Consider the following 23,212-nt stretch of genomic DNA (forward strand, 5'->3'; position numbering starts at 1 on the left):
CCTTTAAAGTCGGCCTCCATGCCGAACACAGTATGGACCCATCAGACCCCCATCAGAACAGGGTTTCCTGACCCTCTGCTCAGGGACCAGAGCCCAATGTTAACCAACAGTATGGACCCAACAGACCCCCATCAGAACAGGGTTTCCTGACCCTCTGCACAGGGACCAGAACCCAATGTTAACCAACAGTATGGACCCAACAGACCCCCATCAGAACAGGGTTTCCTGACCCTCTGCTCAGGGACCAGCAGACGTGTCACACATTTGTTGTTGCCCCACACTGGCCCACCGGATCCAATGAGCCACGGGCTTGATAAGTGGACCAATGGAATCGTGCGTTCTGGTTCAGGGCAACAGCTACGCGAGACGTCTGGTGGTCGTCCCCCCCCCCCCCGAGCAGAGACGGGGGAGGGACGGGGAGGTACTGTATCAGAGTGAACGCAGACGGCACAGAGGACGTTGTATTTCGGCCAATAGGCCCGTTTATTTCACAACATAGTGTCAATGAGTCCTTTACAATTGTGTGAGAGAGCAAGGTGGTGGGAGCTGGACATCTGATGGAAGTCACCTCGCACACAGCAGCCTAACCGGCATGGTTCCATCCACGGTGGTGGTGGGGGGGCAGGTCCTGACCGACGACCGTCCGTTTAGAAACGGGGCCCGGCGTCTCCCCCGGGAGGCCAGATGTGGGGGACGTAGAGAGAAGGTTGGGGCCACAAAAAAATAAAAACTTGGGATTAAAGAAAGACAAGTCTGTTCCAGGTGTTGGGAGGGATACAGGCAGGGTCAGTCTGTCCATGATCGGGGAGGCGGTCGCTACGGTAACAAGCAGGCAGGGCAGGGTCAGTCTGTCCATGATCGGGGCGATGGTAGCTATGGTAACAAGCAGACACGCTCCCTCCGGTCCAGGCACTTCTGTTAGACGTCCGGATGGTTTACTGCAGAGAGGAAACAGATGAGAGACTATTACCCACGTGGAGATGGACAGACAGAGGAGAGACTATTACCCACGTGGAGATGGACAGACTATTACCCGCGTGGAGATGGACAGACAGATGAGACTATTACCCACGTGGAGATGGACAGAGGAGAGACTATTACCCACGTGGAGATGGACAGACAGATGAGAGACTATTACCCACGTGGAGATGGACAGAGGAGAGACTATTACCCACGTGTTGATGGACAGACAGAGGAGAGACTATTACCCACGTGGAGATGGACAGACAGATGAGACTATTACCCACGTGGAGATGACAGATGAGACTATTACCCACGTGGAGATGGACGGACAGAGGAGAGACTATTACCCACGTGGAGATGGATGGACAGACGAGACTATTACCCACGTGGAGATGGACAGAGGAGAGACTATTACCCACGTGGAGATGGACAGACAGATGAGACTATTACCCACGTGGAGATGGACAGAGGAGAGACTATTACCCACGTGGAGATGGACAGAGGAGAGACTATTACCCACGTGGAGATGGACAGAGGAGAGACTATAACCCACGTGGAGATGGACAGCGGAGACACTACTACCCATGTGGAGATGGATAGAGGTATTAGGTGTGTCTGATTGGTCAAAAGTAGTCAACTAGAAAGTGAATAGGGGTGCCATTTGGGACAACACCCTAATCAACAGCTCTTGCCTCTGTCTGGGCAGTACCACCTCTGGTAAACACCATGTGCTCCTCTTCTCTATCCGTACAGCCACTCGGTCAGGCAGTCGGGGAAAGTCAAGGGAATATTTTATTTAGCATCCAATTGCAAACCCAGAAGTCACAGAGGAGAACTTCAGGTCTATCAGATGAATGCATGGGCTTAAATATCTTAAATAGCACCCTATTCCCTATATAGTGCACTACTTTAGACCAGAGCCCTATAGAACCATATTCCCTATATATAGTGCACTACTTTAGACCAGGGCCCTATATATAGTGCAGTACTTTAGACCAGAGCCATATAGAACCCTATTCCCTATATAGTGCACTACTTTAGACCAGGGCCCTATAGAACCTTATTCCCTATATAGTGCACTACTTTAGACCAGGGCCCTATAGAACCCTATTCCCTATATAGTGCACTACTTTAGACCAGGGCCCTATAGAACCCTATTCCCTACATAGTGCACTACTTTAGACAACTGGTGTACCATATGGGACAAAGTGAATCAAAAACACTGATCGTTGCAGATAGAAATTGAATGACTAGAACAGATAAATCCCTGGGTTCTTCGTTGCCTTTACACTCAGCTTTAAGGGAGTGGGGGGGCACAGGTAGTTGAACGTTGCCTTTACACTCCTCCCTCCCCTACAGAGAACCCGACAGTCCTCCGTCGTCACGGTAACTTACGTATTTCTCGATCTCGATGCCGTCTTTGAAGAAAACGAAGAAGGGCGTGACCCCGTCCTCGCGGTAGTCTAGCAGGCCGATGGCGCCGTCACAGTTCATGGACTCACCGGTGAAGAACTGAAGAAGAGGAGCAGGTCACGTGATCAACAGGACGTACAAGGAGACACTGTTCAGTCATCGTTTCATACAACGAGGAAGAGATGCCTTCTTTTGGAACAAACCACACACACACACACACACACACACCGCCCCCCCGACACACACCGCCCCCCGATACAAACGCCAAAGTGTAAGCCAGCGACTTGACAACGTACTCCGGTAAACTACAGATGTTAGTGTCATAGGTCACAGCCTCTAAAGGTGTCCTGAGATCGTCACTGTCATAGGTCACAGCCTCTAAAGGTGTCCTGAGATCGTCACTGTCATAGGTCACAGCCTCTAAAGGTGTCCTGAGATCATCACTGTCCGTTCCAGTGTCCATTTTAACCAGCCCTCATCCATCCAATATAAAACAGTGTCCATTTTAACCAACCCTCATCCATCCAATATCAAACAGTATGTCCATTTTAACCAGCCCTCATCCATCCAATTTAAAACAGTATGTCCATTTTAACCAGCCCTCATCCATCCAATTTAAAACAGTATGTCCATTTTAACCAGCCCTCATCCATCCAATTTAAAACAGTATGTCCATTTTAACCAGCCCTCATCCATCCAATTTAAAACAGTATGTCCATTTTAACCAGCCCTCATCCATCCAATTTAAAACAGTATGTCCATTTTAACCAGCCCTCATCCATCCAATATAAAACAGTATATCCATTTTAACCAGCCCTCATCCATCCAATATAAAACAGTGTGTTCATAACATACATGTACCCAACGGCCGGTGCTGTGTGGAAATGGACATGCCAAATGCCCCCCATTTCCCCTATATAGTGCACTATATATGGACATTGGAAAGGGGAAAAGGGGGGGCCATTTGGGACCCTGACATGCGGTAGGGGGGGGGGGGTGGATTCTCTCACCTGGTATTTATCGAGGTTCCCCAGGATCATCTTAACAGCTGCTGGAGCGCCTGCCATGAAGGCCTGTACCCTCTTAGATCCCTGCTCCTCCAGCTTGGCCTTGACCCTGGGACACACACACACACACACAACAACAACCATGTTACATTCCCCATCAGGCTGCCTGTACCCTCTTAGATCCCTGCTCCTCCAGCTTGGCCTTGACCCTGGTGGGGGGGACAACAACTGTGTTACATTCACAACATTCCCCATCAGGCTGCCTGATTCTCCCAGAAAACAGAACCCTGCTTGTACACTTGTTTGTTTCATTACCTATATTTTACCTGGGTAAAGTTGACCGAAAACATATTCTCATTGACAGCAACGACCCGGGGAACGGTTACAGGGGAGATTGGAAATGGACTGAACCATGTCGACTCCCTGTGGTTTAACAGGTATTTAGACTGGACTGAACCATGTCGACTCCCTGTGGTTTAACAGGTATATAGACTGGACTGAACCATGTCGACTCCCTGTGGTTTAACAGGTATTTAGACTGGACTGAACCATGTCGACTCCCTGTGGTTTAACAGGTATTTAGACTGGACTGAACCATGTCGACTCCCTGTGGTTTAACAGGTATTTAGACTGGACTGAACCATGTCGACTCCCTGTGGGGTAACAGGTATTTAGACTGGACTGAACCATGTCGACTCCCTGTGGTTTAACAGGTATTTAGACTGGACTGAACCATGTCGACTCCCTGTGGTTTAACAGGTATTTAGACTGGACTGAACCATGTCGACTCCCTGTGGTTTAACAGGTATTTAGACTGGACTGAACCATGTCGACTCCCTGTGGGGTAACAGGTATTTAGACTGGACTGAACCATGTCGACTCCCTGTGGTTTAACAGGTATTTAGACTGGACTGAACCATGTCGACTCCCTGTGGTTTAACAGGTATTTAGACTGGACTGAACCACGTCGACTCCCTGTGGTTTAACAGGTATTTAGACTGGACTGAACCACGTCGACTCCCTGTGGTTTAACAGGTATTTAGACTGGACTGAACCATGTCGACTCCCTGTGGTTTAACAGGTATATAGACTGGACTGAACCATGTCGACTCCCTGTGGTTTAACAGGTATTTAGACTGGACTGAACCATGTCGACTCCCTGTGGTTTAACAGGTATATAGACTGGACTGAACCATGTCGACTCCCTGTGGTTTAACAGGTATTTAGACTGGACTGAACCATGTCGACTCCCTGTGGTTTAACAGGTATTTAGACTGGACTGAACCATGTCGACTCCCTGTGGGGTAACAGGTATTTAGACTGGACTGAACCATGTCGACTCCCTGTGGGGTAACTGGTATTTAGACTGGACTGAACCATGTCGACTCCCTGTGGTTTAACAGGTATTTAGACTGGACTGAACCATGTCGACTCCCTGTGGTTTAACAGGTATATAGACTGGACTGAACCATGTCGACTCCCTGTGGTTTAACAGGTATATAGACTGGACTGAACCATGTCGACTCCCTGTGGTTTAACAGGTATTTAGACTGGACTGAACCATGTCGACTCCCTGTGGTTTAACAGGTATTTAGACTGGACTGAACCATGTCGACTCCCTGTGGTTTAACAGGTATATAGACTGGACTGAACCATGTCGACTCCCTGTGGTTTAACAGGTATTTAGACTGGACTGAACCATGTCGACTCCCTGTGGTTTAACAGGTATTTAGACTGGATTGAACCATGTCGACTCCCTGTGGTTTAACAGGTATTTAGACTGGACTGAACCATGTCGACTCCCTGTGGTTTAACAGGTATATAGACTGGACTGAACCATGTCGACTCCCTGTGGTTTAACAGGTATATAGACTGGACTGAACCATGTCGACTCCCTGTGGTTTAACAGGTATTTAGACTGGACTGAACCATGTCGACTTCCTGTGGGGTAACAGGTATTTACACCCATTTGAGACCCATAATGGAACAATCCGATGAGTCATAGCAGGCCGTGCAGAAAGCCCAGGGACAATACGATGTCATGTGTGTATCAGTTACCAAAACCCCTGGGTGTCACCAGAGAGAAGTTGCCCAGGCTTGTCAACATGCACTTTAAAATTTGCCTGACAGTTGAGTCTGATTTTCCGTTTAAATATCACTCTCGTCCTGTTACTGGTGTTGGGCCAGTAAGTGAAAGGTTGCTGGATCGAATCCCAGAGTTGACAAGGTAAAAAACATGTTTTTTTAAATGTCATTCTGCCCCTGAACAAGGCAGTTAAACCCACAGTTCCCAGATAGGCCGTAGTTGTAAATAAGAAATGTTTAATTTTAAAAAACCATGTGTTAGATGAGATGCCAGAGACACTTACGCCTTCATATAGCCCTTGATGTAGCTCTGGTAAGCCTTCTTGTTGTAGGCCGAGGTCTCCTGCAGTTTGCTGTTGAGCACAATGTCGACTCCACTGACTGTAGACGCTTCACTGCCCTCATCGCCGCCCTCTGCAGAGGCGTTGGCACCGATTAACGCACCGTCGACGTCCTCCGACCTGGAAGTGAGCTGGAACGGAGATCCTGGTTAGGCTAGCAGGCTAAACGGTACACCGGTATCAACACGTCATCGTAATTAACTAGCAGATCCAGTCTAAATTATGTTATCATAACCCTCCTGTATTTTGAAGTGAGTGAAATAAATGGAATAGCTAGCCAAGTATGCTAACAGCTAAGGAAGATGACCGTTTTTCAATACAGTTAAAAGTAACTTAGTGGACGTTTAACGTACCTTTCCCTGTACCTCGTACAGCATACCGTCGCAGACCTCCGTGATTTTGTAGACCTCGGTGAATAGCTCATCTCCTGAAATACATCATTATTAACCAACGCATAGCCAAACGTGTGAGTTGAAACGGTAGATGGCCTACTAGTTGACACAATAGTTAACTAAAAATCAGCTGTTTACGATAGAAAAACAGGGCATTTAGTACAACTTGTTACCTAGTTAGCCAAACGCCGGTAGGCCTCGCTAACTAGCAGGGAAATGCTAACTCTCCGGTAAGCCTAAACACAGTCTATCGGTTTACTCCGTTATACAGTACATATAAAATGTACAAATTGGATCGATCACGGTACAGAATACCATGGAGGAACTACGACGAAGTTTGTTATTTTTAAAGTAATTTCCACATCGTTGGCACAAAGGGCAGTAGACTTCCGGTAGGCCCCAAAAAAAACACACACTACAAATGCAGACCAACACAAAAATATATATATTTATAAAAGAAATAATACCAGAATATTGATAATATAAACGTTAGATTACCGGTGATGATATCCTTGTAGATGATCATTTTTGTTGGATTGTAAAAAGTGACGTTCCACGGGAAGATGTTTCTGGATCCCTACCCGTCTCAGGACTCGTAAGGAGAAAAAGGACAGAAAACAGCGGTTCCCCAACTTAGATAGCGGCGGGTGCTGGTGACGTCACCGCCGGTCTCCGGCGCCCCCTTCAGGACACGTTGCAGGGTGCCGCTTCTCCGGGTGCGTTCTCCAGCCTGCACTTTTTAATTTATTTAGGTCTTATTATATATATATATATTTGTTTAAAATGTTTATTATTATCTTTATTATTTTATTGTTTTTTTTTAACGTTTGTTTATTTTATTTGTTATATTTATTTTTCCTTTTTTTCTTTTTTTCCCCCTTTATTCTGTAAAATAACAAATTAAATCCTTTTTCTTATTTTTGTATCTTTTTTTGTTTGTTTCAGGTTTTAAGCAGCGTGGAGTTGGCCCTTTTTATTTATTTAACCTTTATTTAACCAGGTAGGCTAGTTGAGAACACCTTTATTTAACCAGGTAGGCTAGTTGAGAACACCTTTATTTAACCAGGTAGGCTAGTTGAGAACACCTTTATTTAACCAGGTAGGCTAGTTGAGAACACCTTTATTTAACCAGGTAGGCTAGTTGAGAACACCTTTATTTAACCAGGTAGGCTAGTTGAGAAGAAAAGTTCTCATTTACAACTGCGACCTGGTCAAGATGAAGCAAAACCAGTGTGACAAAAACAACGACACAGAGTTACACATGGAATAAAACCAACGTACAGTCAATAACACAATAGAAAAATCTACCCTGCAGTACTCTCCCAGTCAGGCTTGTCGTGCTGCCGGGGAGCGTCACCACACCATCCCCCCCCAATTTGAGAATTTCTCAAAAAAGTTTCTCTTTTGGTCCATTCAACAACAGAGCGATACGAATCTTGTTTCAGCAGGATGTTGTATCTAAATGTCATGCCTTATTGGAATGGATTTATTGATAATATCTGTTGGAAAAAAAGTTTGGTTGTTGCCACACACAAACCTACTTGTTAACAAAATTAAGGAAGTTTCCTTTAAAATGATTCATCAATATTATCCTGCCAACCACTATATGAAGAAGTTTAAGGAAAACATCAACTCAAATTGCTCCTTTTGTAATGACCAGCCAGAAACAGTGGTGCATCTTTTTGGGGGATTGTATTCATCAGGATATTTATAATTGAACACATTTACGAAGATTTTACACTATTGTGGAGAGATGTCCTGCTTGGATTCTTTACATACGATAGAAATAAACTGAAACATTTTTATGTAATTAATTTCATTATTCTTTTGGCCAAATTTCATATACACAAATGTAAATTTACAAACAAAAAACAAAATTTCTAACCCTACAAAAATAAATTGAACTGTATTTTAAGGCAGTTAAATACTCTACTAACAAAAAAGCTGTTAGAATTATAAGTGTATGTATGTTCCTTAAGGTCCTTGTGTAATTGTAATGTGATATTCTTTCATTCGATTTCAGTAATATGTTTGTTCCAGAAGAAACACCCTGATCTCCCTGAGAGATCTTGCTCTTCGAAAATAAAAAGTTCCCTTGTTTAAGAATGTGATATTACATTTCTCATCCAGCAGGGGGCGCCCTGTGTTCATCTATCTTGAAAATGGTCTCCAAAACACGAATGAGATTTCATTCATTGAGTAACGCCTGATGGTATTGCTTTGCATACGTAATTACGATCCTTTATAATCTATTGGGAAGTTATATGTTTATAGGAACTTTGTATTAGAGAGTATATTCCCTTCTATATCAAATGTAAACGTTTATTTTTTTAACTTGGCAAGTCAGATAAGAACAAACTCCTATTTACAATGACAGCCGAACCTGGACGACGCTGGGTCAGTTGTACGCCGTCCTATGGGACTCCCAATCACGGCCAGATGTGATGCAGCCGGGATTTGAACCAGGTACTGCAGTGACCCTTTTTGCTCTGAAATGCAGTGTTTTAGACCCCTGCGTCATTCAGGAGCACTGAAAAAAAAATCGCAAATATAATATTTCTATCAACTCACTTAGGGAAGACATAAAGACTAGTTTTTAACAACAATATCTTCGTTTTTTTCCACAGAAGTGTTTTTTTATGGGGGAGAAGTTATGGACATAACATCGTTTCCAGGCTAAAAGGTTTGTTCGTGAAATTTGGACAGTTTGGTGGGTCATTTTGCTGGAGAATTAGTTGCACTTCCACAAAAATGTCGTAAAAACATACGACAAGGAATTACGTCCCATAAAGATTCAGAGCTAAGCATCTTTTTTTTAAAATTTTTAAATCCACTTTACGTTAAAGATGTTTATATCAATGAAATGTAGTACATCAAACCCACCATCAGCTCTTTGGTTTCCTATTACAGACTTCTGAAGTTTGTGATGTTTATTTTTCCATATAAACTCGAGGAAAGGGTTGTTGATGTCCTTGCTGGTTTGATCAGTAACAGATCGGGATAAAGTAGGGCAGACAAAACCCGTGACAGACCCTCTGCTTTGGACAATAAAACCCGTCCAAATAATAGAGAGTTCACGTTGGAGCCAGTTATTAAAGAGAGATTTAGTTTTCTTTCATCTCTGAGAGGAATTGAGATGTTGACGGACAATATGGTTTTTCTCCACGTGCGCCCCTAAATATTTCACATTATCTTTCACTGGAATATTCTCAACAGATTGGTCATTTGAGTTACACAGGGACAATATTTCACATTTATTCAAGTTAATTATTATAAACCATGCATTTTTATACTTGTTTTGCAGCTCAGTAAGTTTATCAGCAAAAAAATTAATATATATATTTGAGGTGTGAGAATTGTGTCCTTTACACATTGAATGTAATAAAACAAGCATTATGTAGTTTGGAGATCAATATAACCAATCTCCCAGCGTTGGACGGAGAACACGCTGAAATATCACTTCGAAAACTTACCAAGAAATATCATAATACCAGCTGAGTGGTGAAACCCGTGACCATAATAAACAGTATTTCCCCGTTGTGATTTCCCAAAACTAGAATCTGAATCGCGAGTCTCCCGGAGTAGAAATAATTCTGCATTAGTGTGTTAAAATAATTTTTAAAAAGTGCTTTTAAAGATACAACATTTAGTGTATTGAATTAAGACATTTGGATTATAAACAATAAGAAAACAATTACAGCGTAGTGAATAACTGGTTAAACTAGTTGAACTAGTAAGCTAGGTAGTGAATAACTGGTTAACTAGTAAGCTAGGTAGTGAATAACTGGTTAACTAGTTGAACTAGTAAGCTAGGTAGTGAATAACTGGTTAACTAGTAAGCTAGGTAGTGAATAACTGGTTAACTAGTTGAACTAGTAAGCTAGGTAGTGAATAACTGGTTAACTAGTTGAACTAGTAAGCTAGGTAGTGAATAACTGGTTAACTAGTTGAACTAGTAAGCTAGGTAGTGAATAACTGGTTAACTAGTTGAACTAGTAAGCTAGGTAGTGAATAACTGGTTAACTAGTTGAACTAGTAAGCTAGGTAGTGAATAACTGGTTAACTAGTAAGCTAGGTAGTGAATAACTGGTTAACTAGTTGAACTAGTAAGCTAGGTAGTGAATAACTGGTTAACTAGTTGAACTAGTAAGCTAGGTAGTGAATAACTGGTTAACTAGTTGAACTAGTAAGCTAGGTAGTGAATAACTGGTTAACTAGTTGAACTAGTACGCTAGGTCGTGAATAACTGGTTAACTAGTTGAACTAGTATGCTAGGTAGTGAATAACTGGTTAACTAGTTGAACTAGTAAGCTAGGTAGCTGGTAAGAAAACCCTGAGCCTAGAGAAACACCTGGACAACCTGAAATAGAGGAAGTTGTGATCGATATGATAAACCAGTTTTCACATTTCACAAACCTGGTTGATATATAAACAGGGTAAATGTAAAAATTACAATCGACTTTATGACTCGAGATTAATTCATCTAACTCAGTGTTTTCTGTCACGCCCTGATCTGTTTCACCTGTCCTTGTGATTGTCTCCACCCCCTCCAGGTGTTGCTTATTTTCCCCAGTGTATTTATCCCTGTTTCCTGTCTCTCTGTACCAGTGTATTTATCCCTCTGTTTCCTGTCTCTCTGTACCAGTGTATTTATCCCTGTGTTTCCTGTCTCTCTGTACCAGTGTATTTATCCCTGTGTTTCCTGTCTCTCTGTACCAGTGTATTTATCCCTGTGTTTCCTGTCTCCCTGTGTATTTATCCCTGTGCTTCCTGTCTCTCTGTGCCAGTGTATTTATCCCTGTGTCCTGTCTCTCTGTGTATTTATCCATGTGTTTCCTGTCTCTCTGTGCCAGTGTATTTATCCCTGTGTTTCCTGTCTCTCTGTACCAGTGTATTTATCCCTGTGTTTCCTGTCTCTCTGTGTATTTATCCATGTGTTTCCTGTCTCTCTGTGCCAGTTTGTGTTGTATGTTTCCAAGTCAACCAGCATTTTTCCTGCTTTCTTGCTTTTTGCCTTCTCCTTTTTCTAGTCCTCCCGGGTTTTGAACCTTGCCTGTTTCTGGACTCTGTACCCGCCTGCCTGACCATTCTGCCTGCCTTGACCACGAGCCTGTCTGACCATTCTGCCTGCCTGACCACGAGCCTGTCTGACCATTCTGCCTGCCTGACCACGAGCCTGTCTGACCATTCTGCCTGCCTGACCACGAGCCTGTCTGACCATTCTGTCTGCCTGACCACGAGCCTGTCTGACCATTCTGCCTGCCTGACCACGAGCCTGTCTGACCATTCTGCCTGCCTGACCACGAGCCTGTCTGACCATTCTGCCTGCCTGACGACGAGCCTGTCTGACCATTCTGCCTGCCTTGACCACGAGCCTGTCTGACCATTCTGCCTGCCTGACCACGAGCCTGTCTGACCATTCTGCCTGCCTGACCACGAGCCTGTCTGACCATTCTGCCTGCCTTGACCACGAGCCTGTCTGACCATTCCGCCTGCCTTGACCACAAGCCTGTCTGACCATTCTGCCTGCCTGACCACGAGCCTGTCTGACCATTCTGTCTGCCTGACCACGAGCCTGTCTGACCCTTCTGCCTGCCTTGACCACGAGCCTGTCTGACCATTCTGCCTGCCTGACCACGAGCCTGTCTGACCACGAGCCTGTCTGACCATTCTGCCTGCCTTGACCACGAGCCTGTCTGACCATTCTGCCTGCCTGACCACGAGCCTGTCTGACCATTCTGCCTGCCTGACCACGAGCCTGTCTGACCATTCTGCCTGCCTGACCACGAGCCTGTCTGACCATTCTGCCTGCCTGACCACGAGCCTGTCTGACCATTCTGCCTGCCTTGACTGCGAGCCTGTCTGACCATTCTGCCTGCCTGACCACGAGCCTGTCTGACCATTCTGCCTGCCTTGACCACGAGTCTGTCTGACCATTCTGCCTGCCTGACCACGAGCCTGTCTGACCACGAGCCTGTCTGACCATTCTGCCTGCCTTGACCACGAGCCTGTCTGACCATTCTGCCTGCCTGACCACGAGCCTGTCTGACCATTCTGCCTGCCTGACCACGAGCCTGTCTGACCATTCTGCCTGACTTGACCACGAGCCTGTCTGACCATTCTGCCTGCCTGACCACGAGCCTGTCTGACCATTCTGCCTGCCTGACCACGAGCCTGTCTGACCATTCTGCCTTCCTGACCACGAGCCTGTCTGACCATTCTGCCTGCCTTGACCACGAGCCTGTCTGACCATTCTGCCTGCCTTGACCACGAGCCTGTCTGACCATTCTGCCTGCCTGACCACGAGCCTGTCTGACCATTCTGCCTGCCTGACCACGAGCCTGTCTGACCATTCTGCCTGCCTTGACCACGAGCCTGTCTGACCATTCTGCCTGCCTTGACCACGAGCCTGTCTGACCATTCTGCCTTCCTGACCACGAGCCTGTCTGACCATTCTGCCTGCCTTGACCACGAGCCTGTCTGACCATTCTGCCTGCCTGACCACGAGCCTGTCTGACCATTCTGCCTGCCTGACCACGAGCCTGTCTGACCATTCTGCCTGCCTTGACCACGAGCCTGTCTGACCATTCTGCCTGCCTGACCACGAGCCTGTCTGACCATTCTGCCTGCCTTGACCACGAGCCTGTCTGACCATTCTGCCTGCCTGACCACGAGCCTGTCTGACCATTCTGCCTGCCTGACCACGAGCCTGTCTGACCATTCTGCCTGCCTGACCACGAGCCTGCCCCCCCCCCCACAAAAAGTATTAAAATCCTTGAGTATTGATCGTAATCTTTCCACTCAAAGTGACACCAAATTGACCCCCCCCCCCCCGGGAAACCAAATAAACAATCTGTATGGCTGAGAGGGACGAGGCCAAGGGAATAGCAAATCAGTCTGACAACACAGCAGACTGGCAAACATACAGAACACTGAGAAATCATGTGACTAAACTAAAAACAACAACAAGAAGAAGAAACTATACTATGAAACAAAGATACATTATATAAACGATGACAGTACAATGCTCTGGAGTACTTTAAATTACATTCAGAAATTACATTCATTGAGGCAGATGGCTTGTTCATGGAGACAGATGGCTTGTTCATTGAGGTAGATGGCTTGTTCATTGAGGCAGGTGGCTTGTTAATTGAGGTAGATGGCTTGTTCATTGAGGCAAATGGCTTGTTCATTGCGGCAGATGGCTTGTTCATTGAGGCAGATGGCTTGTTCATTGAGGCACCTGGCTTGTTCATTGAGGCAGGTGGCTTGTTCATTGAGGTATATGGCTTGTTCATTGAGGTATATGGCTTGTTCATTGAGGTATATGGCTTGTTCATTGAGGCAGATGGCTTGTTCATTGAGGCAGGTGGCTTGTTCATTGAGGCAGGTGGCTTGTTCATTGAGGCAGGTGGCTTGTTCATTGAGGCAGGTGGCTTGTTCATTGAGGCAGGTGGCTTGTTCATTGAGGCAGGTGGCTTGTTCATTGAGGTATATGGCTTGTTCATTGAGGTATATGGCTTGTTCATTGAGGTATATGGCTTGTTCATTGAGGCAGATGGCTTGTTCATTGAGGCAGATGGCTTGTTCATTGAGGCAGATGGCTTGTTCATTGAGGCAGATGGCTTGTTCAGTGAGGTAGATGGCTTGTTCATTGAGGTAGATGGCTTGTTCATTGAGGTAGATGGCTTGTTCATTGAGGTATATGGCTTGTTCATTGAGGCAATTGAGGCAGATGGCTTGTTCATTGAGGTATATGGCTTGTTCATTGAGGAAATTGAGGCAGATGGCTTGTTCATTGAGACAGATGGCTTGTTCATTGAGACAGGTGGCTTGTTCATTGAGCAAATTGAGGCATATGGCTTGTTCATTGAGGAAATTGAGACAGATGGCTTGTTCATTGAGGTAGATGGCTTGTTCATTGAGGCAGATGGCTTGTTCATTGAGGAAATTGAGGCAGATGGCTTGTTAATTGAGGCAGATGGCTTGTTCATTGAGGTAGGCTTGTTCATTGAGGAAATTGAGGCAGATGGCTTGTTCATTGAGGCAGATGGCTTGTTCATTGAGGTAGATGGCTTGTTCATTGAGGAAATTGAGGCAGATGGCTTGTTCATTGAGGCAGATGGCTTGTTCATTGAGGAAATTGAGGTAGATGGCTTGTTCATTAAGGCAGATGGCTTGTTCATTGAGGTAGATGGCTTGTTCATTGAGGCAGATGGCTTGTTCATTGAGGCAGATGGCTTGTTCATTGAGGCAGATGGCTTGTTCATTGAGGCAGATGGCTTGTTCATTGAGGCAGATGGCTTGTTCATTGAGGCAGATGGCTTGTTCATTGAGGCAGATGGCTTGTTCATTGAGGCAGATGGCTTGTTCATTGAGGTATATGGCTTGTTCATTGAGGAAGTTGAGGCAGATGGCTTGTTCATTGAGGAAATTGTGGCAGATGGCTTGTTCATTGAGGCAGATGGCTTGTTCATTGAGGCAGATGGCTTGTTCATTGAGGCAGATGGCTTGTTCATTGAGGCAGATGGCTTGTTCATTGAGGCAGATGGCTTGTTCATTGAGGTATATGGCTTGTTCATTGAGGAAGTTGAGGCAGATGGCTTGTTCATTGAGGAAATTGTGGCAGATGGCTTGTTCATTGAGGTATATGGCTTGTTCATTGAGGTATATGGCTTGTTCATTGAGGCAGATGGCTTGTTCATTGAGGCAGGTGGCTTGTTCATTGAGGCAGGTGGCTTGTTCATTGAGGCAGGTGGCTTGTTCATTGAGGCAGGTGGCTTGTTCATTGAGGCAGGTGGCTTGTTCATTGAGGCAGGTGGCTTGTTCATTGAGGTATATGGCTTGTTCATTGAGGTATATGGCTTGTTCATTGAGGTATATGGCTTGTTCATTGAGGCAGATGGCTTGTTCATTGAGGCAGATGGCTTGTTCATTGAGGCAGATGGCTTGTTCATTGAGGCAGATGGCTTGTTCAGTGAGGTAGATGGCTTGTTCATTGAGGTAGATGGCTTGTTCATTGAGGTAGATGGCTTGTTCATTGAGGTATATGGCTTGTTCATTGAGGCAATTGAGGCAGATGGCTTGTTCATTGAGGTATATGGCTTGTTCATTGAGGAAATTGAGGCAGATGGCTTGTTCATTGAGACAGATGGCTTGTTCATTGAGACAGGTGGCTTGTTCATTGAGCAAATTGAGGCATATGGCTTGTTCATTGAGGAAATTGAGACAGATGGCTTGTTCATTGAGGTAGATGGCTTGTTCATTGAGGCAGATGGCTTGTTCATTGAGGAAATTGAGGCAGATGGCTTGTTAATTGAGGCAGATGGCTTGTTCATTGAGGTAGGCTTGTTCATTGAGGAAATTGAGGCAGATGGCTTGTTCATTGAGGCAGATGGCTTGTTCATTGAGGTAGATGGCTTGTTCATTGAGGAAATTGAGGCAGATGGCTTGTTCATTGAGGCAGATGGCTTGTTCATTGAGGAAATTGAGGTAGATGGCTTGTTCATTAAGGCAGATGGCTTGTTCATTGAGGTAGATGGCTTGTTCATTGAGGCAGATGGCTTGTTCATTGAGGCAGATGGCTTGTTCATTGAGGCAGATGGCTTGTTCATTGAGGCAGATGGCTTGTTCATTGAGGCAGATGGCTTGTTCATTGAGGCAGATGGCTTGTTCATTGAGGCAGATGGCTTGTTCATTGAGGTATATGGCTTGTTCATTGAGGAAGTTGAGGCAGATGGCTTGTTCATTGAGGAAATTGTGGCAGATGGCTTGTTCATTGAGGCAGATGGCTTGTTCATTGAGGAAATTGAGGTAGATGGCTTGTTCATTAAGGCAGATGGCTTGTTCATTGAGGCAGATGGCTTGTTCATTGAGGCAGATGGCTTGTTCATTGAGGCAGATGGCTTGTTCATTGAGGCAGATGGCTTGTTCATTGAGGCAGATGGCGGGTTCATTGAGGCAGATGGCTTGTTCATTGAGGTAGATGGCTTGTTCATTGAGGCAGATGGCTTGTTCATTGAGGCAGATGGCTTGTTCATTGAGGCAATTGAGGCAGATGGCTTGTTCATTGAGGAAATTGAGGCAGATGGCTTGTTCATTGAGACAGATGGCTTGTTCATTGAGACAGGTGGCTTGTTCATTGAGCAAATTGAGGCATATGGCTTGTTCATTGAGGAAATTGAGACAGATGGCTTGTTCATTGAGGTAGATGGCTTGTTCATTGAGGCAGATGGCTTGTTCATTGAGGAAATTGAGGCAGATGGCTTGTTCATTGAGGCAGATGGCTTGTTCATTGAGGTAGATGGCTTGTTCATTGAGGAAATTGAGGCAGATGGCTTGTTCATTGAGGTTGGCTTGTTCATTGAGGAAATTGAGGCAGATGGCTTGTTCATTGAGGTAGGCTTGTTCATTGAGGTAGATGGCTTGTTCATTGAGGAAATTGAGGCAGATGGCTTGTTCATTGAGGTAGGTGGCTTGTTCATTGAGGCAGATGGCTTGTTCATTGAGGTATATCGCTGACGACTCAAATAAATAACTGACAACCTTAACATAGAGCTCCAGTTAGTTTTAGAACGGGTAACTAGCAATAGGCTGCTGCCAGATAGATATATATATATATATTTTTAAAGTATAAGCATAATTTTTGGAACAAATCCCTCGCTCAACACTAAACCTCGTTTTAGATCTATTATAGAATAATGTGGCTATTGAGCAAGTTGAGGAGACTAAACTGCTGGGTGTTACCGTAGATACCAAGCTGTCATGGTCAAAACACATAGATTCAATGGTTGGTATAAAATGGGAAGAGGTCTGTCCATGTTAGGCCGTTGCTCTGTCTTCTTGACATCTCATTCCACCAGACAGGTCCTACAGGCCCTAGTTTTGTCCCCACCTGGACATAGGTGAATTGCAGTTGGTCCGGAACAAAGCAGCACGTGCCACACTTAGATGTACATGGAATGCAAGTGTCAGTAACAGGCATGTCAGTCTCTCCTGGCTAAAAAAGTTGTGGAGAGATTGACTGCATCACTATTGGTCTTTGTGCGAGGTGTTGATGTGTTGAAGGTACCGAACTGTCTGTTGAAGCAGTTGGCAACACAGTTCAGATCGCTCATCGGTACAACACAAGAGATGTAACCAGAGGTGCTCTTCACAGTCCCCAGGTCCAGAACAGAGGCTGGGAAACACACAGTATTAAATAGAGCCATGACTACATGGAACTCTCTGGTAGCCCAGGTAACATGACTACATGGAACTCTCTGGTAGCCCAGGTAACATGACTACATGGAACTCGCTGGTAGCCCAGGTAACATGACTACATGGAACTCTCTGGTAGCCCAGGTAACATGACTACATGGAACTCTCTGGTAGCCCAGGTAACATGACTACATGGAACTCTCTGGTAGCCCAGGTAACATGACTACATGGAACTCTCTGGTAGCCCAGGTAACATGACTACATGGAACTCTCTGGTAGCCCAGGTAACATGACTACATGGAACTCTCTGCCACTCCAAGCAATACTACCAGTTAAAAAAACACATAAAATAACACCTTACTGCACAAAGGTGACTGTGAAGAGACACCGCCATTTTGTATATCTTGTTTTGTAATTTGCACTGTACTATGTATAAGACCTAGATATTGTGTGTATGTACTGATATGGAGGCTGTGTGTGACATTTTAAATCTATGTATTTCAGTCCTTGACTAATAATGTTCTGTACTATATATTATGTCATGTTTCGTGTGGACCCCAGGAGTAGTAGCTGATGCTTTTGCAGCGGCTCTTTGGGGATCCTAATAAATACCAAGTACGCCAAGTTACAACGTGACATTTCAATTCTCGCGATATCTGCCAGCGAGAGTTCCCCGGAAGTAAATATTCTCAATTTATTTGCAATGAGGGAAGGCCTGCACTGCCTGAACATTCAAACTAGTTGAGGGAATAGTTTACAGTGAACAAATTGTCTTCCCCCCCTCTTTCTATTTGCAATAATTTAAAAAGCAAGAAACACGCTCAAGGCAATCTAGTCTTTTCAACCAAGTCGTTGGTCTTTTTAGTGTTGAATAGCCATGCAGGTTTAATAAGAGAGAGAAGGCGGTAACTAACAGCTAATGTTAGCTTGATGACTTCTTGCCTTTGGACATACAGTATTTTTGTCATTAAGAAACATTACCGAGTGATTATTAACCCTGGCCACCGAGTGGAAGAGAAGTTAACCGGTGTCTGAAAAGATGATTATTGAAAACCTAGATTCATTGAAAACGTGGCTTTTTAAAACCCTCGAACCAATGTAAGTAGCTAACTTAGATGGCTAACGTTTAGCAACATTAGCTTGCCAGCATCAAGATGCAACAACATGACTGAAGACAAGGCTAGTATCATTTGGATGCTAGTTTAATGTTTATATCACGTGCCTAGTTATTTCAAAACAAAATAGCAGTTTTTATAGTTGAGAAATTGTCTGTTATCTTGTAATCGATTGGTCTTAAGGATATATATATATTCTAGCTAATGTGTTGTTGTTGTATAGCTAGAGTTAGCATGGCTAACGGTGTGTTTGTGTTGACACTTTCCCCTGTTCTAGTTGTGATGCGGATCCATCTGCCCTCGCTAAATACGTCGTTGCCTTGGTGAAGAAAGACAAAAGTGAGACGGAACTCAAAGCTCTTTGTGTCGACCAGTTGGACGTATTTCTACAGAAAGGTAACGATACTTATTAAAACACATGTTTATAGTTTTGACAGCAAGTGGTGGTGGTGGTGGTGACGTTTTGTCGTCATCTGCCTCGAAAGTCGAAGAAAATCAGAAGTACTTTTTGACTGACTGTGACTGAATCCTATTCTCTTTTTATCGTGCGTTACTTTAGTCTAAAGTAGTGTACTATATACGGAATAGGGTTCTATAGGGCTCTGGTCTAAAGTAGTGCACTATATATAGGGAATAGGGTTCTATAGGGCTCTGGTCTAAAGTAGTGTACTATATACGGAATAGGGTTCTATAGGGCTCTGGTCTAAAGTAGTGCACTATATAGGGAATAGGGTTCTATAGGGCTCTGGTCTAAAGTAGTGCACTATATAGGGAATAGGGTTCTATAGGGCTCTGGTCTAAAGTAGTGTACTATATAGGGAATAGGGTTCTATAGGGCTCTGGTCTAAAGTAGTGCACTATATAGGGAATAGGGTTCTATAGGGCCCTGGTCTAAAGTAGTGCACTATATAGGGAATAGGGTTATATAGGGCCCTGGTCTAAAGTAGTGCACTATATAGGGAATAGGGTTCTATAGGGCTCTGGTCTAAAGTAGTGCACTATATAGGGAAGATGGTTCTATAGGGCTCTGGTCTGAAGTAGTGCACTATATAGGGAATAGGGTTCTATAGGGCCCTGGTCTAAAGTAGTGCACTATATAGGGAATAGGGTTATATAGGGCCCTGGTCTAAAGTAGTGCACTAAATTGGTAATAGTGTTCCATTTGTAACTATACACAGTGACTGATACTCATTAGTTACCTAATGTGTCGGTGTCGGCCCCACTAATCATGCCCTTGTCCTCCTCCCCTCATCAACCGCCCCTCGTTCCCTACTCCCGTCTTCTCCCAGAGACGCAGACCTTTGTCGATAGACTCTTTGAAGCCGTCAACTCCAAAAGCTACCTACCTCAGCAGGACCATCAGCCAGGTTCCGCGGGCAAAGCGGAGGGTCACCTGACCAGGACGGACAAAGACGACCAGAGGAAAGACGAGGTGACTGGTTGAGTCATGTTGACAAGGCACCAACACTTATAGGGAATGTTTACTTTTTACAGTGATGCTACAGGAAACCGCTGTGGTAGAGTTTTAGTGCCTCCGCATAATTGGCATGGAAGGTTACACACCACAGTCTGACAGTAGAGATCTATTGTCCAATAGTATTCTTTGTAATCGGGAAGTGGGGTTATTTGTAAACAGGATGAGATCAATGCAGTTCATCTAGTGCTACTTTCAGGATCTTAGTTTAAACTTGTGTTTTCCAGCCGAGTCGCGAGGAGGACCGGGACAAGAAGTTCTCCAGGAGAGTGAACTACAGCCCCCCGTCCAGCTCCCGCTACAGTAGAGACAGCAGGTCAGTGTGAACTACAGCCCCCCGTCCAGCTCCCGCTACAGTAGGGACAGCAGGTCAGTGTGAACTACAGCCCCCCGTCCAGCTCCCGCTACAGTAGGGACAGCAGGTCAGTGTGAACTACAGCCCCCCGTCCAGCTCCCGCTACAGTAGAGACAGCAGGTCAGTGTGAACTACAGCCCCCCGTCCAGCTCCCGCTACAGTAGGGACAGCAGGTCAGTGTGAACTACAGCCCCCCGTCCAGCTCCCGCTACAGTAGGGACAGCAGGTCAGTGTGAACTACAGCCCCCCGTCCAGCTCCCGCTACAGTAGAGACAGCAGGTCAGTGTGAACTACAGCAGGTCAGTGTGAACTACAGCGGGTCAGTGTGAACTACAGCAGGTCAGTGTGAACTACAGCAGGTCAGTGTGAACTACAGCGGGTCAGTGTGAACTACAGTAGAGACAGCAGGTCAGTGTGAACTACAGTAGAGACAGCAGGTCAGTGTGAACTACAGTAGGTCAGTGTGAACTACAGCAGGTCAGTGTGAACTACAGTAGAGACAGCAGGTCAGTGTGAACTACAGCAGGTCAGTGTGAACTACAGCAGGTCAGTGTGAACTACAGTAGAGACAGCAGGTCAGTGTGAACTACAGCGGGTCAGTGTGAACTACAGTAGAGACAGCAGGTCAGTGTGAACTACAGCCCCCCCTCCAGCTACAGTAGAGACAGCAGGTCAGTGTGAACTACAGTAGAGACAGCAGGTCAGTGTGAACTACAGCAGGTCAGTGTGAACTACAGCAGGTCAGTGTGAACTACAGTAGAGACAGCAGGTCAGTGTGAACTACAGCCCCCCCCTCCAGCTACAGTAGAGACAGCAGGTCAGTGTGAACTACAGTAGAGACAGCAGGTCAGTGTGAACTACAGTAGAGACAGCAGGTCAGTGTGAACTACAGCAGGTCAGTGTGAACTACAGCAGGTCAGTGTGAACTACAGTAGAGACAGCAGGTCAGTGTGAACTACAGCCCCCCCCTCCAGCTACAGTAGAGACAGCAGGTCAGTGTGAACTACAGTAGAGACAGCAGGTCAGTGTGAACTACAGTAGAGACAGCAGGTCAGTGTGAACTACAGCAGGTCAGTGTGAACTACAGCAGGTCAGTGTGAACTACAGCGGGTCAGTGTGAACTACAGCAGGTCAGTGTGAACTACAGTAGGTCAGTGTGAACTACAGCAGGTCAGTGTGAACTACAGCAGGTCAGTGTGAACTACAGCAGGTCAGTGTGAACTACAGCGGGTCAGTGTGAACTACAGTAGAGACAGCAGGTCAGTGTGAACTACAGCCCCCCCTCCAGCTACAGTAGAGACAGCAGGTCAGTGTGAACTACAGTAGAGACAGCAGGTCAGTGTGAACTACAGCAGGTCAGTGTGAACTACAGCAGGTCAGTGTGAACTACAGTAGAGACAGCAGGTCAGTGTGAACTACAGCCCCCCCCTCCAGCTACAGTAGAGACAGCAGGTCAGTGTGAACTACAGTAGAGACAGCAGGTCAGTGTGAACTACAGTAGAGACAGCAGGTCAGTGTGAACTACAGCAGGTCAGTGTGAACTACAGCAGGTCAGTGTGAACTACAGCGGGTCAGTGTGAACTACAGCAGGTCAGTGTGAACTACAGCAGGTCAGTGTGAACTACAGCAGGTCAGTGTGAACTACAGCGGGTCAGTGTGAACTACAGCGGGTCAGTGTGAACTACAGCGGGTCAGTGTGAACTACAGCGGGTCAGTGTGAACTACAGCGGGTCAGTGTGAACTACAGCGGGTCAGTGTGAACTACAGTAGAGACAGCAGGTCAGTGTGAACTACAGCAGGTCAGTGTGAACTACAGCCCCCCAGAGACAACAGGTGAGGGACATAGTTCCCTATTAAATTACTCTACTGGACCTGGTCAATAGTGTATAGAGTGCTATTTGAGATTGATCCATAAATGCTCCTGTCTCTGTTCAATGGGATGTCTGCTTAGTGACTTTATTCTGCCTCCTCTCTCTCTCTCTCTCTCTCTCCCTCCTCTCTCTCTCTCTCTCCCTCCTCTCTCTCTCTCTCTCCCTCCTCTCTCTCTCTCTCCCTTCTCTCTCCCTCCTCTCTCTCTCTCTCCCTCCCTCCTCTCTCTCTCTCCCTCCCTCCTCTCTCTCTCCCTCCCTCCCTCCTCTCTCTCTCCCTCCCTCCCTCCTCTCTCTCTCCTTCCCTCCCTCCCTCCTCTCTCTCTCTCCCCCTCCTCTCTCTCTCTCCCCCTCCTCTCTCTCTCTCCCCCTCCTCTCTCTCTCTCCCCCTCCTCTCTCTCTCTCCCCCTCCTCTCTCTCCCCCTCCTCTCTCTCCCCCTCCTCTCTCTCTCCCCCTCCTCTCTCTCTTTTCCTCTCTCTCTCCCTCCTCTCTCTGCCTCCTCTCTCTTTCTCCTCTCTCTCTTCCTCCTCTCTCTTTCTTCCTCCTCTCTCTTTCTTCCTCCTCACTCTCTCTTTCCCTCCTTTCTCTCTCCTCTCTCTCTTCCTCCCTCCTCTCTCTCTCTTCCCCCTCTCTCTTCCCCCTCTCTTCCTCCTCTCTCTTCCTCCTCTTTCTCCCCTCTCTCTTCCTCCTCTTTCTCCCCTCTCTCTTCCTCCTCTCTCTCCTCCTCCTCCTCTTCTCTGTCGTTTGTCAGACGAGGGGATGACCGTAAAAGGGACGACCGTACCAGGAAACGGAACGATTACGACCGCATCCCCCCGAGACGGGACTCGTACCGGGACCGTTACAACCGGAGGAGGGGCCGTAGCTACAGCCGCAGTAGGAGCAGGAGCAAGGACCGGGCCAGGGACCGGGAGAGAGACAGAGACCGCGGTAGCAGGAGTCACAGCAGGAGCCACTCCAAGAGCAGAGGTGAGAGGGGAGACCGACAGAACAACTCTG

General features: G+C 46.0%; 2 protein-coding genes and 1 non-coding gene across 8 annotated transcripts in view; 1 reads left to right on the forward strand and 2 right to left on the reverse strand.

Annotated features, from left to right (window-relative positions):
• Positions 1 to 459: 459 nt before the first annotated feature.
• On the reverse strand, positions 460 to 6,893 carry LOC110515392 (translationally-controlled tumor protein homolog). Its single transcript, XM_036951456.1, has 6 exons — positions 6,700 to 6,893; positions 6,163 to 6,236; positions 5,753 to 5,940; positions 3,387 to 3,492; positions 2,359 to 2,475; positions 460 to 938 (listed from the first exon to the last, which is right to left on the reverse strand). The coding sequence occupies exons 1-6, from the start codon at positions 6,725 to 6,727 to the stop codon at positions 936 to 938; spliced, it is 516 nt and encodes a 171-aa protein (XP_036807351.1). The 5' UTR covers positions 6,728 to 6,893; the 3' UTR covers positions 460 to 935.
• Positions 1,688 to 1,823, reverse strand: LOC118941236. Its single transcript, XR_005037565.1, has one exon. It is a non-coding gene; the product is annotated as a small nucleolar RNA SNORA31 (small nucleolar RNA).
• An 11,183-nt stretch (positions 6,894 to 18,076) lies between the features above and the next one.
• Positions 18,077 to 23,212, forward strand: part of LOC110515393 (RNA-binding protein 26) — a 31,698-nt gene continuing 26,562 nt past the window's right edge. For all 6 annotated transcript variants that reach the window (XM_036951457.1, XM_036951459.1, XM_036951462.1 and 3 more), the window contains exons 1-5: positions 18,077 to 18,498; positions 18,793 to 18,911; positions 19,805 to 19,947; positions 20,217 to 20,305; positions 22,965 to 23,182. In XM_036951457.1, coding sequence (XP_036807352.1) covers positions 18,440 to 18,498; positions 18,793 to 18,911; positions 19,805 to 19,947; positions 20,217 to 20,305; positions 22,965 to 23,182 — 628 coding nt within the window. In that variant the 5' untranslated portion in view covers positions 18,077 to 18,439. The remainder of the gene's footprint in view (positions 18,499 to 18,792; positions 18,912 to 19,804; positions 19,948 to 20,216; positions 20,306 to 22,964; positions 23,183 to 23,212) is intronic.

The sequence above is a fragment of the Oncorhynchus mykiss genome, chromosome 18, assembly GCF_013265735.2.
Source record: "Oncorhynchus mykiss isolate Arlee chromosome 18, USDA_OmykA_1.1, whole genome shotgun sequence".
Classification (NCBI taxonomy): Eukaryota; Metazoa; Chordata; class Actinopteri; order Salmoniformes; family Salmonidae; genus Oncorhynchus; species Oncorhynchus mykiss.